This window comes from Panthera leo, chromosome F3 (genome assembly GCF_018350215.1).
Source record: "Panthera leo isolate Ple1 chromosome F3, P.leo_Ple1_pat1.1, whole genome shotgun sequence".
NCBI classification, from domain to species: Eukaryota; Metazoa; Chordata; class Mammalia; order Carnivora; family Felidae; genus Panthera; species Panthera leo.
In genome coordinates this window covers 1,665,356-1,678,415 of record NC_056696.1, presented here as the reverse complement: position 1 = coordinate 1,678,415, position 13,060 = coordinate 1,665,356, and the positions used below count along the sequence as shown (strand labels likewise).

Below are 13,060 nucleotides of genomic sequence, written 5' to 3'. Positions count from 1 at the left end.
TGCGGTGATAACATAATGGTTGAGGCACCGCCACACGCCTGAAAGACAGTTTCTATCATAATGTCAGGTGTACTTGAGTTAAGAAAAGTTTCTCCACTAATGTGTACCTTTTTTATAATCTTACAGAGACCGTTACAGGGCCGTAGTGTCCCCAAAGTAGTCACTAATTTATACGTGACCACTTAAACGTAAAGAAACTAAAATTAAAACTCAAGTTCCTCAGCTATGCCAGCCGCATGTCACGTGGCCGGGAGCCCCAAGTGGCCAGGCTCCGCGACTGGTGGGCTGGGTCCAGAGCCTTGCCAGGTTAGCTCAGGAAGCTGTCCGAGGTGCTGCTGCGGAGGTTGGAAAACGTCAAGAGAGTTTAAAAATGGTTCAAAAGGTGCTTAGAACAGTCATCCTTGTGGTAACTGCCTCCTCTTTAGGTTGGTGATTGTAGAAGTCTCTGCCCTTAGTCTAGAACAATCACTGCCGCCCCTGAGGTGCCCGCCAGAGCGTCAGGCGCCATCTCCCCACCCTGCCTTCACGGCCTCGTTCTTGGACTCCACCCTTGCATACGGAGTTTCAGGAGGCATGTCCCCTTCCCTCTAAGCTTATGGTTGGAAAAATTGAGACTCGCATTAAAGGGGTTGCCCACTTTCTGGGAAGCTACCTGATACGTGGCCAGCCGCCGCAGCCCTTCCTGGACACCGCACTTCCTGCTCCCCGCAGCGGGGTATTAGAATTAGCGATCACTCGTGAGTATCTGTTGTGTTCCAGGATCTTGAGATGTTTTTCTCATCTTCGGCAGAACCCTGTTAAGTATAGATGAATCCCATTTTATAGATGAGGGAATGGAGGCCTAGAGGAGGTCAGTGACCTGCCAGACACGACAGCTTGTGACCCAGACTCTCTGATGCCTGTCGTCCTTCTGTTTGTCAGCATACATCCTTCCCGATGCCGGCCCGCTCACACAAACTTGAACACCTGATTGTTAATTTTTATTCATAGGAGTTGACTTAATCAGACCAAAAAATTCTCTGATGGATGCATACTTTTACTCTTTTTTCAATCTTGAGAACGGGGGTAAAAAGAAAAACTTGGGCATCGAAGGAGACTCTGGATTACTGATTTCCCCTGAGATGGCCTTGGCTGATGTCATTATAATCTTTTTCTACGTACTATGGAAACTTGATTCTCCAGATTTATAAGGACATTGATATCTCGTTTGTAAAGTTTCTGATCTCCACGCGGTTCTATCACTTTTTCGTTGTTCTTATTCTACTCTGCTTTGAACGAAGAATTACTTGTGGACCTCTCTGTTTTAGGAGACAGTTCCCGTGTTACACTCAGCAGATCCTTACGGAGCATTGTAATGAAGTGTGGTTCTGTAAATTCTCGAACGATGGCACTAAACTAGCAACAGGATCAAAAGATACGACCGTTATCATATGGCACGTTGATCTGGTATGTACTTTACTGCGGGGGGGTTTAGATGACAAAAAGGTAATCAGTGATGGAATCGACCGCTTGTTAGTGAATGAAGTGTACACACGTAAATGAGTTCTGAGCATTCTCCTCCCGTTCTTGTCGTGTCTTCCCTCTTGCTGTGCTGTCTAGATGATGCGCGTATACCAACAGTTTGTGCACGTTACGTGCCGGCACGGAGTCCGTGCACGCGAGATCTGGCTTCATCCTCTGCCCACACCTCTTGCTTCCGTGTGAGGAAACTGAGGCGGAAGTTAAGTGCCCAGGCTCTCAGAGCTCGTAAGTGGCGGAGTTAGGCTCAGATCCAGGAAGAGTTTCACTCCAGACCCACTGCTCTCAATGCCCCCTGCTGGTTTGTGTGCTAATATTTGATTTCCGGATTGGTACGGCATCCACTGTGTCACAAGTTAGGAGAAGACTTGTTACCCTTTTGCCTTCCAAATCTCTTTTTTTAATTTAATTATTTTTGAGAGAGAAAGACCACAAGTGAGGGAGGGGCAGAGAGAGAGGGAGAGAGAATCCCAGGCAGGCTCTGCGCTGTCAGTGCAGTCTGACACGGGACTCAAACTCATAAACCGTGAGATCAGCACCTGAGCCGAAATCCAGAGTTGGATGCTTAACTGACGGGGCCACCCGGGTGCCTCTAGAAGGAAATATCTTTAAAAAAAAGAATCAGGCGTGCCTGACTGGCTCAGTCTGTAGCATGTGCAACTCTTGATCTCAGGGTTGTGAGTTCAAGCCCTGCGTTGGGCTTGGAGTTTATTACTTTAAAACAAAATCAAATTGGAGAACACACCTCGAGATTTGTGTACCTACTATGTGCTGTGAATGATGAAAGGTAAACAAGGCCTACCCTTTGCGATAAAGCAGGCGTTCTCGTTTTGTACCATGTACTACTCTGGAGGGACCCCCCCCCATAACATTTTTAAATGCATAAGCCAGAACATATAGGAAGCCCAAGTATGCTGAAATAGAGTTGTCAAGATAGTATAGAAACAGATACAGTATAATAACGTGGTGCTTTTTTATTAACGCATTAAATAACAAGTTCTAGCAAGAGAGCTAACAAGTATCAGATTTGAAGTAGTGATGGGCGTCAGTGTTTCAAGATACCTGCAACAAGTAACGTGCTGTGAAAATATTTGAGATTTCTGTCAACCGCCACCTTATCCTTCCTAATACTCAGTATGTGAATGTCCCTCGTGTATCACCTGATGCCGCCTTGTTAATTGCCTTCATTCAAGATTGAAGGAAATACTGAATTTCGGCCTGCGGTTAGTGAAAATAAAGATGTGCACTTGTCCCATTCAAGTTCAGAGACCCCCGTTTCTGTTCCTGAATGACTCCTTGCAGACCACAGGCGAAGGAAGTTTCATGCAGTATGTACAAAGGGTCACAAAAGCGCAGGCCTGCCGCTCAGGTGAGCGCACCTAGTCTGACCTTGATGTGCACGACATCAAGGGAGACAGGAAGGGGCATTTGGGGGCGAGAGGGACCTTACCTTGCCCTCCCCCACCTTCAAATAAGAGAATAGGGTGAGTCAGGCAAAGAGTGGGAAACCAGATTAGGAAAATAGCGTGGGGTCTAGTCTCGGCCTTTGAGTGCCATTCCAAGGAGTCGCATTTCAGCAGTTATCTGCAACGTGTCTGGAAAGAAAGCACATCAGACTGTGCTTTATTACGTTTTCTTTTGGCAACGACGTGTAGCAGTTCCCACCGTTTGGCACGTATTTTCTGAGCACGTGCTCTATGCGAGGCCTTCTTGCCAGCTCATGGTCATACAGTGTGATTGTTCTATACTGGGTGCTACAGGGCCTCAAAGAAGAAACGCCACCGGAGCTGGAGAGCAAGGGCAGAGTAAGACGAGTAAGTCTTCGGAGAAGACGGAGTAAACGGTTACTTAGACAAGCTAGTTACTACTGGCCCCCAGGTACAGGAGGACATGGCTGGCATCCGGGCAGTTCCGGGAAGAGGCTACGCTGCGGACTAGGAGACGAGGCTCATGATGTACGGAGCAGCCAGTCGAGGAGGATCTTGTACACTTTGCTGGGGACTTTGGGCCTTCATGCTGGTATCACCCAGGGTGCTGTTGCCGGGACAGGAGTTCCACGTGAAGGGCTTTTGTAGCCAGAGTAGCTTGGGACATGCAGAATTCATGCTTTTGTTCCAATTTGAAATGCAGTGGATTTTAGAGTTTAGCACGATGGTATTTTATGTCAAGTACTGTCTGAAAAACTTGTAAGAAAGTTGGTGATCTTCTTGAGTGTGTGTGTGTGTGTGTGTGTGTGTGTGTGTGTGTTTTAATAGATAGAAAAAAGAATACGTAGGGACCTTTGAGGTTTGAGTTGGTGTGATTCCAGTGCCTAATTTCTTTTGACAGGTTTTCTTACGTTTGCCCCCCCCAAAAAAACATTTTACTCATTTCCCCACCCAAAATCTAAAGCAGAGTTCAGTGGATTCCATGAACATGATATTTCCACTTGGAACAGGTTAGTATAGAGACGCTGTGCTCGTAATGACCTAGTATTAATATCCCCATTGATGTTTTGCGCTTTTTTTTTCAGGATTAATTAATGTGCATGAAACAATTCGTTTTTTAGTTACATACTTCTAAAGTAGTTTGTCATCAGTTTAGAAGTGAATCTTTGGGTAGATACGAAGGACCGCCACGAATGAGAGTTTCTTGCTGGAAGATCCTGAGCCGGTCCAAAAGCCTAGACTTCCCTGTTAAATTATGCCGGAGACTCTCTGTTTTTGTACGGATCCCCACGCCTGTTAGCCTTCTCCCAGAGAGGAATCACAGGCAGTCGTAGCGTTACCTAGTTAGTTTTGTCAAACAACGGCGGTTTGGACAAGGCGATTGAATAAATGCTAGACTTAGGGTCCAGTGAAGAAACAAAGTACATTAAACACATCCATTGGTCAGTTACATTTCTGGAAAAATCTCCCAACCTATTTTTATCGGAGTAGTTTATCAGACCCATCCCTAACTACTTTTGGGTCCTCGCCGTTGGAATCCTGCAGGCTTGATACTGGTCTCTATCTTTGACCAAACCTAAAACTGAACTCCTTGCTTCCCGCCCCCGTTTCCTGTTCCCACAACCAAAATGTACAGGTCGTCCCATTCTGTTGTGTGTGACCTCTTTCGGTCCAGACTTTTGTTTGGATGGCCTGTCTTAACTGTTAATGGCTGTGGTGTCAGCTCTTTATGAGTGTACGTTTCCTGTGTCCGTTCGTTCAGATTCACCTTCCACGTCCTCCTAGAGCCGGATGTTACATCCCGTAGTCCCCGTCCTAAGCCAGATGTCACGTCCCATAGCCCCGGTTTAAAACTTGTCGGCGGCTCTCCTCTCCCCCTTAGCCCGAAGTGAAGGTGCCCACTCTTCAGCCCTGTCACTCGCCACCTCCCCTCTCACGGCGCGGTCCCTTCCACACGGCTCACGCTAGGGCCCGGGCAGGGGCAGGCCTTCCACGTTCACAGACTTTGCGCCCTTCCCTGTACCGTGGGGGCAAGGGGGGTGGTAACCTTGGAGACTGAGGAGGGTTACACGAGGCGCTGTTGCCAAACCGTGCTCGTCCTGCCCAGCCACGGCCAGAAGCTCAGAAGACACAGAGAGCTGGCGGCTCCACTCACGCGCGTGGACTCAGAGGAGACTTGTCCACGGTCATGACGGCATTAGATACAGTAGCCAGAAACGTGGAAACGGTCCCGTGTTGGTCAGCTGACAAGTGGGTACACGGGGTCTGACGTGTCCACAAATGGAGGATCTATCAGGGAGAAGGAACGGAATGCTGACCCCGGCTGCGACACAGATGGGCTCTGGAAACACCACGCAGACGCACAGAGCGAAAGAGGCCGATCGCAGAGGACGCCATATTGGATGGCTCCACTTGTACGAAACGTCCAGAATAGGCAGATCCAGAGAGACAGGAGTGGCTGCCAGGGGAGGCAGGTGGGGGCAGTAACTGCCAGTGAGTACGGGCCTTCTTTGTGAGGCCACGGAATGTTCTAGATTCACTAGGTCATATACTTTGAGAGGGTGGTACCTGAGTTGTGTCTCAAGAAAGCAGTTTTCAAAAATGAAAACGTAGCTGTGACTACACCTGCTTTCAGTGTCCCTGAGAGCATCACCAGGTAACGGCCTGTGTCCTTGTGTTGGCCTCTGGCACACGGGGCCCGGTGCGTGGTGGATGCTGACTGGATGTTGCCGTGCGGACGTGTCTTTGTGAAGCGAGCTGTTTGGGCTTCGGCTGGGAGATTGGTGGAATCTGTGAAAACTCCCTCAGAGTGAATGACGTTCTCAGAGTATACCTCGCAGCTCATTGAAGTAGGACATGGACTCTAACCAAGTGGCCTCTTTCCCCCTCAGGACACACACCTGCTAAAACTGCTTAAGACTTTAGAAGGACACGCGTACGGCGTTTCTTACATCGCGTGGAGTCCGGATGACAACTATCTTGTTGCGTGTGGCCCAGACGACTGCTCCGAACTCTGGCTCTGGAACGTACAGGTGAGCGCGTTCCGTCCCTGCTTCGGCCCTTGAGGAAAGCCGTTCCGCACATCCACACACTCGAAACTCGACTCTCCCGTAGAGCAGAGCCATTCGGCCCCCTTAGCAAAGAGAATCCGTCGGATGGAGCCCAGGTGTCCGAATGTGTAAAGCTAAACATCATGCTGAGCATGATAGAGTTTTGAAAAGAAAGAGGAATGAGTATTTTCAGGAATGGTGGACTTGACGCTGTTGACTGTGGGACTCTCCCCACCCACCCCACGCCCACCCTCCCCAGAGGACGCCCTGTGGTTTCGTCGTTTGATGTACGCGGAACTGCCATGTGACCGCCTCCCTGCGGGGTCAGACTTCTCACCTGGCGGCCACACCATTGTCCCCTGGCCTGTGTTTGGTGTTCTCATCTAATCTGGGAAACAAAGGAAGTTTCAGCTCTCAGTAGTAAGCGCTCTGTTGCTGTCTCTAAATGAAAACTTGGCTTTTATCTAGGGTCCCATTTTTTAAAAATTAGCATTAAGTTCCCGCCATTAATTTTGTACTATGTTTGGGAAACCTTATAGTTACAATTTGAGGGTTGTTTTGGTTTTTTTAACTTCCTTCTGCAAGATGGCTGGTTCGATGCCGTTCTTTTCGCTTTTCTGACGCGAGACCAGAGCGTGGTCCGGGCTGTGGTTTGAATGTAAAAATGCGAGTTGATGAGCTAGGCCTGGGAGTCCGGGGGCCTGGAAGTGAGTTGGTTTTTACTGAGAGAGTGGAGCTCAAACTCTGCAGAAGTGTGCACAGGGGGTACCCCTGAAGGTGACCGGCCACACTCTCGCTCTGCTGCTGCCCCGGGCGGTTCTGTCACTGCTCACTTGCTGTTCATGTGTGAGACCCCGCTTTCTTAAGGAAAACGTTCAAAAGTGGAGGAATACAGCGGTGACCTGGGCCCAGCACCCTGGATTCGGCAGTTAGCATTCCGTACATTCTGTGTGGACACGTGTGTGCTCACGCATGAGGACGTGCATACACACTCACATAGACCCCCACATCCAAAACGTTTGGAAGGAAATAACACATAGGATGTTTTATCCCAAATATTTAAGCACGTACCTGCTACAAAATAACGTTCCCCCGTATAACACGCGCTCCCGTCTTAACCTGACATTAGCTATAATTAATCCTCTAATATCTAACATTCGTTTCATGATCAGACACGCCCAGCGCCCTGCTAGTGCCATTTTTATCAAAGCAGTGTGCGCGCAGCGTGTGTTCGGGATCCGGTTCGGGGAGCGGCAAGGCACAGGAGAGTCCGTGGCTTTCTCAGCAAAACGGGCCTGAAGTGAATCTCCCCTCAAAGACCAAAGGGGTTTTTTCCGTCAAAGCTGTTTTTCCCCATTCAAAGGAAGACATGTCGTCATAACTCTACAGTGGTAGACTCAGGATTTATGGTGGCCACAGTCTTCCTGTGGGTCAGTTTTGAGTTTCTAGACGGTTACACGATGTTCTAGCTCGCCTGTTTGCTTGTGTGTTACTCAGCGGACCTGTTACGTAGTCCATTTTCACCTTATTCCTTTATATTTTTAGGTTGTTTCGTAATTACATACTCACATACGTGCTGTCCTGAGCGTAACAGAAGAAAAGACCATTTCTGCCTACAGAAATGTGTACTAACGTGTTTGTGACAGGAAGTGTGGAGGATTTAGCTGTTGCGTGTGTACTTGTGGTTCTAAACTGTTTCTCTCTAGCAACCCAAAAAGATAAGTAGGTGAGAGCAATTAACGATACGGGGGAAGGTTTTAACGTTGCTGGACCAGGGAAAATCAGGGAGACTTCTGGTTTTCTAGTTTAGTGTCCCCTTTGCTTTTATTACTTGGCCCCATTTCCTGATCCTACACTTTGTTTTCACTGTTTTCTTTTTACTTTTGATTACCCATTTCTCACAGGAAAATTATGCCCATGTACTTTTTATTACATCAAGGGCAGCTAATCTCTCTCAGAGCCTTTCTAATCCATGAACAAAATGGAATCGAGACTAGATTAAATGGTATGTGTCTACCTTCTAAGTTGAATAACCTAGAAAAAATAAGAGGAGGATGTTTCAGTTTTGTAACCACTAAACAGTCTTTCGTAGTTGGGAATACTTTAAAGTGGCTACGCCAAACAGTACAAAAGTTCTTCTTTTCTGGGACTTTTAGTTGAGATAAAATGAGATATCGGAGTGCCTGCGTGGCTCAGTCAGTTAAGCGTTTGACTCTTGATTTTGGCTCAGGTCATGATCTCACGGTTTGTGGGTTTGAGCCCCGTGTCGGGCTCTGCACTGACAGCGTAGAGCCTGCTTGGGATTCACGCACACATGCTGTCTCTCTAAATAAATAAACTTAAACAAATTAGATATCAGAGAAATAATTTTCCTTTCTCTCTTCCCATCTTCCCTACTACATTTTGAGCATCTTGAGTATAAAATTTGACATAATTTAGAACACCCCTGCCCTAGTTCAAGGGCACAGTTTTTCAATCTATTAATCGTGTTCGTGAGGAATTGCTAATGGCATTAACTGCAATTTTAGAATAAATCTGTAAAGGACTATGGAGTGAGGAGAAGTGGGAACTCAGAAGGAACAGGCCTGCAGCGCTGAGCTTTTCACCATATTCTTAATTAATTTCTCTTTGAGGCTGCGGTGTTTTTGTTTGTTCGTTTGCTTTTTATGAGGCTGGTGAAAATAGTTCATTTTTCCAGTTAGGAGGACTAAACTAACCAGATAGCCCAGTCACTGTTGGCTTTTCTTTATACATTCCCTTTAGAAGAATATCTGAAGGTCTTATCCACAGTTTTATTCCTCTGTAGACGGGAGAGCTAAGGACAAAAATGAGCCAGTCTCACGAGGACAGTTTAACAAGTGTGGCTTGGAATCCAGACGGGAAACGCTTTGTGACCGGAGGCCAGCGCGGCCAGTTCTATCAGTGTGTGAGTATGTCGTGCGCCTCTCCACGCCTCTGCTCTTCGTTGTGTTTAAATAGTTCGTTTGCCGGGGCGCCTGGGGGGCCCAGTTGGGTAAGCGTCCGACTTCGGCTCAGGTCGTGATCTCACAGTTCACGGGTTTGAGCCCCACGTCAGGCTCTGTGCTGACAGCTCGGAGCCTGGAGCCTGCTTCCGATTCTTTGTCTCCCTCTCTCTCTGCCCCTCCTACACTCATGCTCTGTCTGTCTCTCTCTCTCTCTCTCTCTCTCTCTCTCTCTCTCTCAAAAATGAATAAACGTTAAAAAAAAAAAAGTTTAAAATAGTCGCTTGCCTTGGTATCTCGTATAAGATACGTTCCATGAAGACCTGCCTTGCGCTCGTTCTGAATGAGCAGAGTGTGCAGAACTGTCTGTTCTCCTTTTTATACAAACTATGGACTTTGAGTTTAGTAAGACGTAAAAAATTATTCTACTGAGCATTTTGTTCTCATAAACAAGTTTCTAATGTATAGGATTGAAAAATATTTTACTATTCTTTTGAGGTTTTAGGTTTTTTGTATCAAAAATATGCTGAGTTTCATGAGCAGGTGGTCTTAAGTATTTGAGGACTAAAAGTGGTGAGGAGAGCTACCAGAGAGCCTTCCAGTCGTTATTTGAAATGTCTTTTGATTAGCATCTGCCCTGCTGATCTTGGATTGGCTGTCTGACGAGCAGAAGTACTAGGTGACAATCCTGTGACGAGTCCTGTCACGAGGCCAGCTCTGCCAGGGGTGTGATGTCATCAGGCCCTGTCTTCTCGAGGCTCAGTGCCAGGGGCACTTCGAGACATGTTTTTAAGACCAGAATTAAACAAGATCCTGAATCCCGTAAATCGCTAAATGTCGCCAGAGATGCGTATCGTGAAGACTTACGTGGTCGTTACAGACTGGGGGGCCTTCCGTTATGCTGGCCGTGGGACACGTGCTTGCTTACAAGCCCCCAGTGCTTTTTTTGTTCCCAGTCGTCTCAGCACAGTGTATTGATCTACGTGTGATCTTCCCATTTTTTAAGTGGAGTTTCTATTCGTGGGTTAATGCACTGTCCTACTTTTATTTCTTACTCCCTCCGTTTTGCTTTGTTTTAACGGAGGGATAACTGACACGTAACATTATATTAGTTTCAGGGTTACAGCGTAATGACTTGATGTTCGTGTGCGTTGAAAATTACGACCACGGTAATTGTCCACTAGCATCCAAAGTTGTCGTGAGGACTGTTAAGATATACCCTCTTAGCAACTCTCAATCTGCAAGTTAGTCACCACGCTGTACATGGCAGCATTTAAGCCGTTTGTTCTTAAGTCCCTGGCTGCAAGATGACCACAACGTCTCTGCCGACCCCGCCGTCCCCTACGGTATTGACCCCTTCGGGACAAGGACTTGGCAGCCCGGCCCCCTGGGGAACGGGAACAGGGTGCCTCTCTGACCTTGGAACATTCAACAAGGTGATAATCCTGGGAGCTCTGATCTGTAGAACACATTACCCATTGGAGCACGTTACAAGTTTTTAAAGTGTTGTAGCACGTTCTGGCTTCCGTAAAGCCGCAATTACCGTGTCAGCAACCTTTTCCAGATCACAGCATCTGAGTGATTAGGATAAACCTCAGTATAATGCATTTTAAAGGAGCATTTGAATTCTTTTCCAATAGTAGCAAGGCCCTTACTTGGAATTTAGGGATTCTTTCTTTCTATTTATTGTATTTGCCTGTGCCTGGCTGGTTATTGAAGGAAAGATGGATTTTACAGAGGTTCTCTCCCCCTCCCAACAGTTTTATTGTTGTAATGAAATTTGCCCTGTATTCAAATTTTTGTGATTAAAACCAGTCGTGGAACAATTAAGTTGAGATCAGGAAAAAACAAACGTTGCTGCAGAAAGACATTGCCAAGAGATTCTTTCTGTTTGCTTTCCACGTGCTGGTCAGCTTTGGGGCTAAATGGTGCTTTTCTCCTCAGGATTTAGATGGTAACCTCCTTGACTCCTGGGAAGGGGTCAGAGTGCAATGCCTCTGGTGCTTGAGCGACGGCAAGACGGTTCTGGCATCAGATACACACCAGCGAATCCGGGGGTACAACTTCGAGGACCTTACAGATAGGAACATGTAACTATTTTTTGTATCCGTTAAATATTCATTGATTTATGTTAAAACATGTGGTGGAACTTGCTATTGTAGAAGAAGAGTTTTTATGTTGTGGATTTGGTTTGACTGTTTGGATTGGCGGGTCTGGTGGTGCCGAGTAACCAGAAACTCAGATTTTCTTCCTTGATTAAAATAGTGCGTAGCGGGGACTACAGACAGAACTGTGGTCTTTAAGCTAGTAGAACAGGTTACATTTTGATAATTTGAATGTCTTGATTTTCAGTATGTTGCTTCTGACAGATTATTTTCTGGTTACAGAGTACAAGAAGATCACCCCATTATGTCTTTTACTATTTCCAAGAATGGCCGGTTAGCTTTGTTAAATGTAGCAACTCAGGTAAGCTTATCCTTCTCTCAAAGAGTTAGTGTAGTTCAGATTTTAATTGCGATTTTTGGGGTGTGTGTGTGTAAACGAATGTTTCTACAAATACTTTTTCTTCAAGACTGCTGTTTTTACAGATTCTTAAATTTTACCTCATATGTTTGACCTTTAAAGGTGTAGAGTCAACCATAAATTTATCAGAATGTTGGCATTTTGCGTAACGAGAAACTAAAACTGTTCCATCGAGCAAAGGGAAATTCACAGATGACTTTTTAAAATTCTTTTGAATTGAGGGAGAATAAATATGTCCCATTTTCTTTTGCCTACAGGGAGTTCATTTATGGGACTTGCAAGACAGAGTTTTAGTAAGAAAGTATCAAGGTGTCACGCAAGGGTTTTATACAATTCATTCATGTTTTGGAGGCCATAACGAAGACTTCATCGCTAGTGGCAGCGAAGGTAAGTTGTGTGCACTGTTGGAGCGTGTGTACGGATGGGGTGGGAGCTCGGTGACCGTCTCCGTGTGTGAAGGTGGCCGTGTTGCCGGGCAGATTCAGGGTGTTAACACGGGTAAAAATCGTAAGAGAGCGCTGGTCACGCTTGGTGCGTGCGTCACATCAAGGTTTACTTAAATCCAAACTCTTTCAAATGCCGGCCTGCTCTTTTCATGAGGCTGGTGGCATTCAGAGGTTAGTAGGATCTAAAAAGTCTGGTTGATTATGATGATTTAGCTGAACTTAGACAAAATTGATGATCGCTAAATCTTTAGTGGTTTTGTAATGGCCAAAGAGAACAATAGAGTTTGATAATTCTTACAGTCTCAGAAAAGCTGAAGTTCTAGAAGAGTCTCTACTGCCTTTCAGAGTAAATGTGCTCTCCAGTTGGCTAACATCAGTGTTTCAGGCAGGCTTGTTCCCAAAGTAGTCCGGTTTAAGAGAGAAATTGTTTAAAATATGCAACATAGATAGGTGAGTAAGTACTGAAAGTTAGTGTACCTTTTAAGGTAATAGAAATACAAGTCGTGGGAAATTACTGAAAATTTTCATTGGCCACATTGAGTACCCACTCTGCTGTTTTAAGTACTAGGGCAGCAAGTTATTTAAGTCACTTTTAAAAATACTGAATCTAGTTTTACAACCTAGACCAAGGTACTGGATTATGTTGCTAATGTTCCATGTTTGCTACCCCTGTCTTGTCAGTACACAGAGGATCACAGAGTAACACAGGAGTTTTTCCTCTGAGTATGAGATGTACTTACGAACCAGAACAGGGCCGCCCCAGGTGGCGCTGTCGGTCAAGTGTCGGACCCTTGATTTCCGCTCAGGTCATGTTCTCACGGTTCATGAGTTCGAGCCGCGCATTGGGCTCTGCACTGACAGCATGGAGCCTGCTTGGGATTCTCTCTCCCTCTCTCTCTCCCCTTCCCCCACTTTCACTCACTCTCTCAAAAGTAAACTTTAAAAAAAAAAAAGAATCGGGACAAAGACCTTTAGGGATTCATATGAAGCGTACGAATTTATCTGTTGTTTCTTCCACTAAAAAAAAAAAAAAAAAAAAAAAAAAAATCCGATCAGATTGAGAAGAGTGGTTTGTAGGTGACACTTTTGAAAAGTTTATGTCTTTGCAGTTAGAAATCCTTTTTTTTTCCTGG

General features: G+C 46.0%; 1 protein-coding gene across 3 annotated transcripts in view; it reads left to right on the top strand.

Annotated features, from left to right (window-relative positions):
• The window catches only part of WDR26 (WD repeat domain 26), a 36,120-nt gene that overhangs the window by 18,059 nt on the left and 5,001 nt on the right, over window positions 1–13,060 (top strand). For 2 of the 3 annotated variants that reach the window (XM_042924562.1, XM_042924560.1), the window contains exons 7-12: window positions 1,308–1,446; window positions 5,837–5,977; window positions 8,802–8,921; window positions 10,903–11,048; window positions 11,346–11,424; window positions 11,739–11,868. In XM_042924562.1, coding sequence (XP_042780496.1) covers window positions 1,308–1,446; window positions 5,837–5,977; window positions 8,802–8,921; window positions 10,903–11,048; window positions 11,346–11,424; window positions 11,739–11,868 — 755 coding nt within the window. The remainder of the gene's footprint in view (window positions 1–1,307; window positions 1,447–5,836; window positions 5,978–8,801; window positions 8,922–10,902; window positions 11,049–11,345; window positions 11,425–11,738; window positions 11,869–13,060) is intronic. The other variant, XM_042924561.1, reaches the window with a different exon arrangement.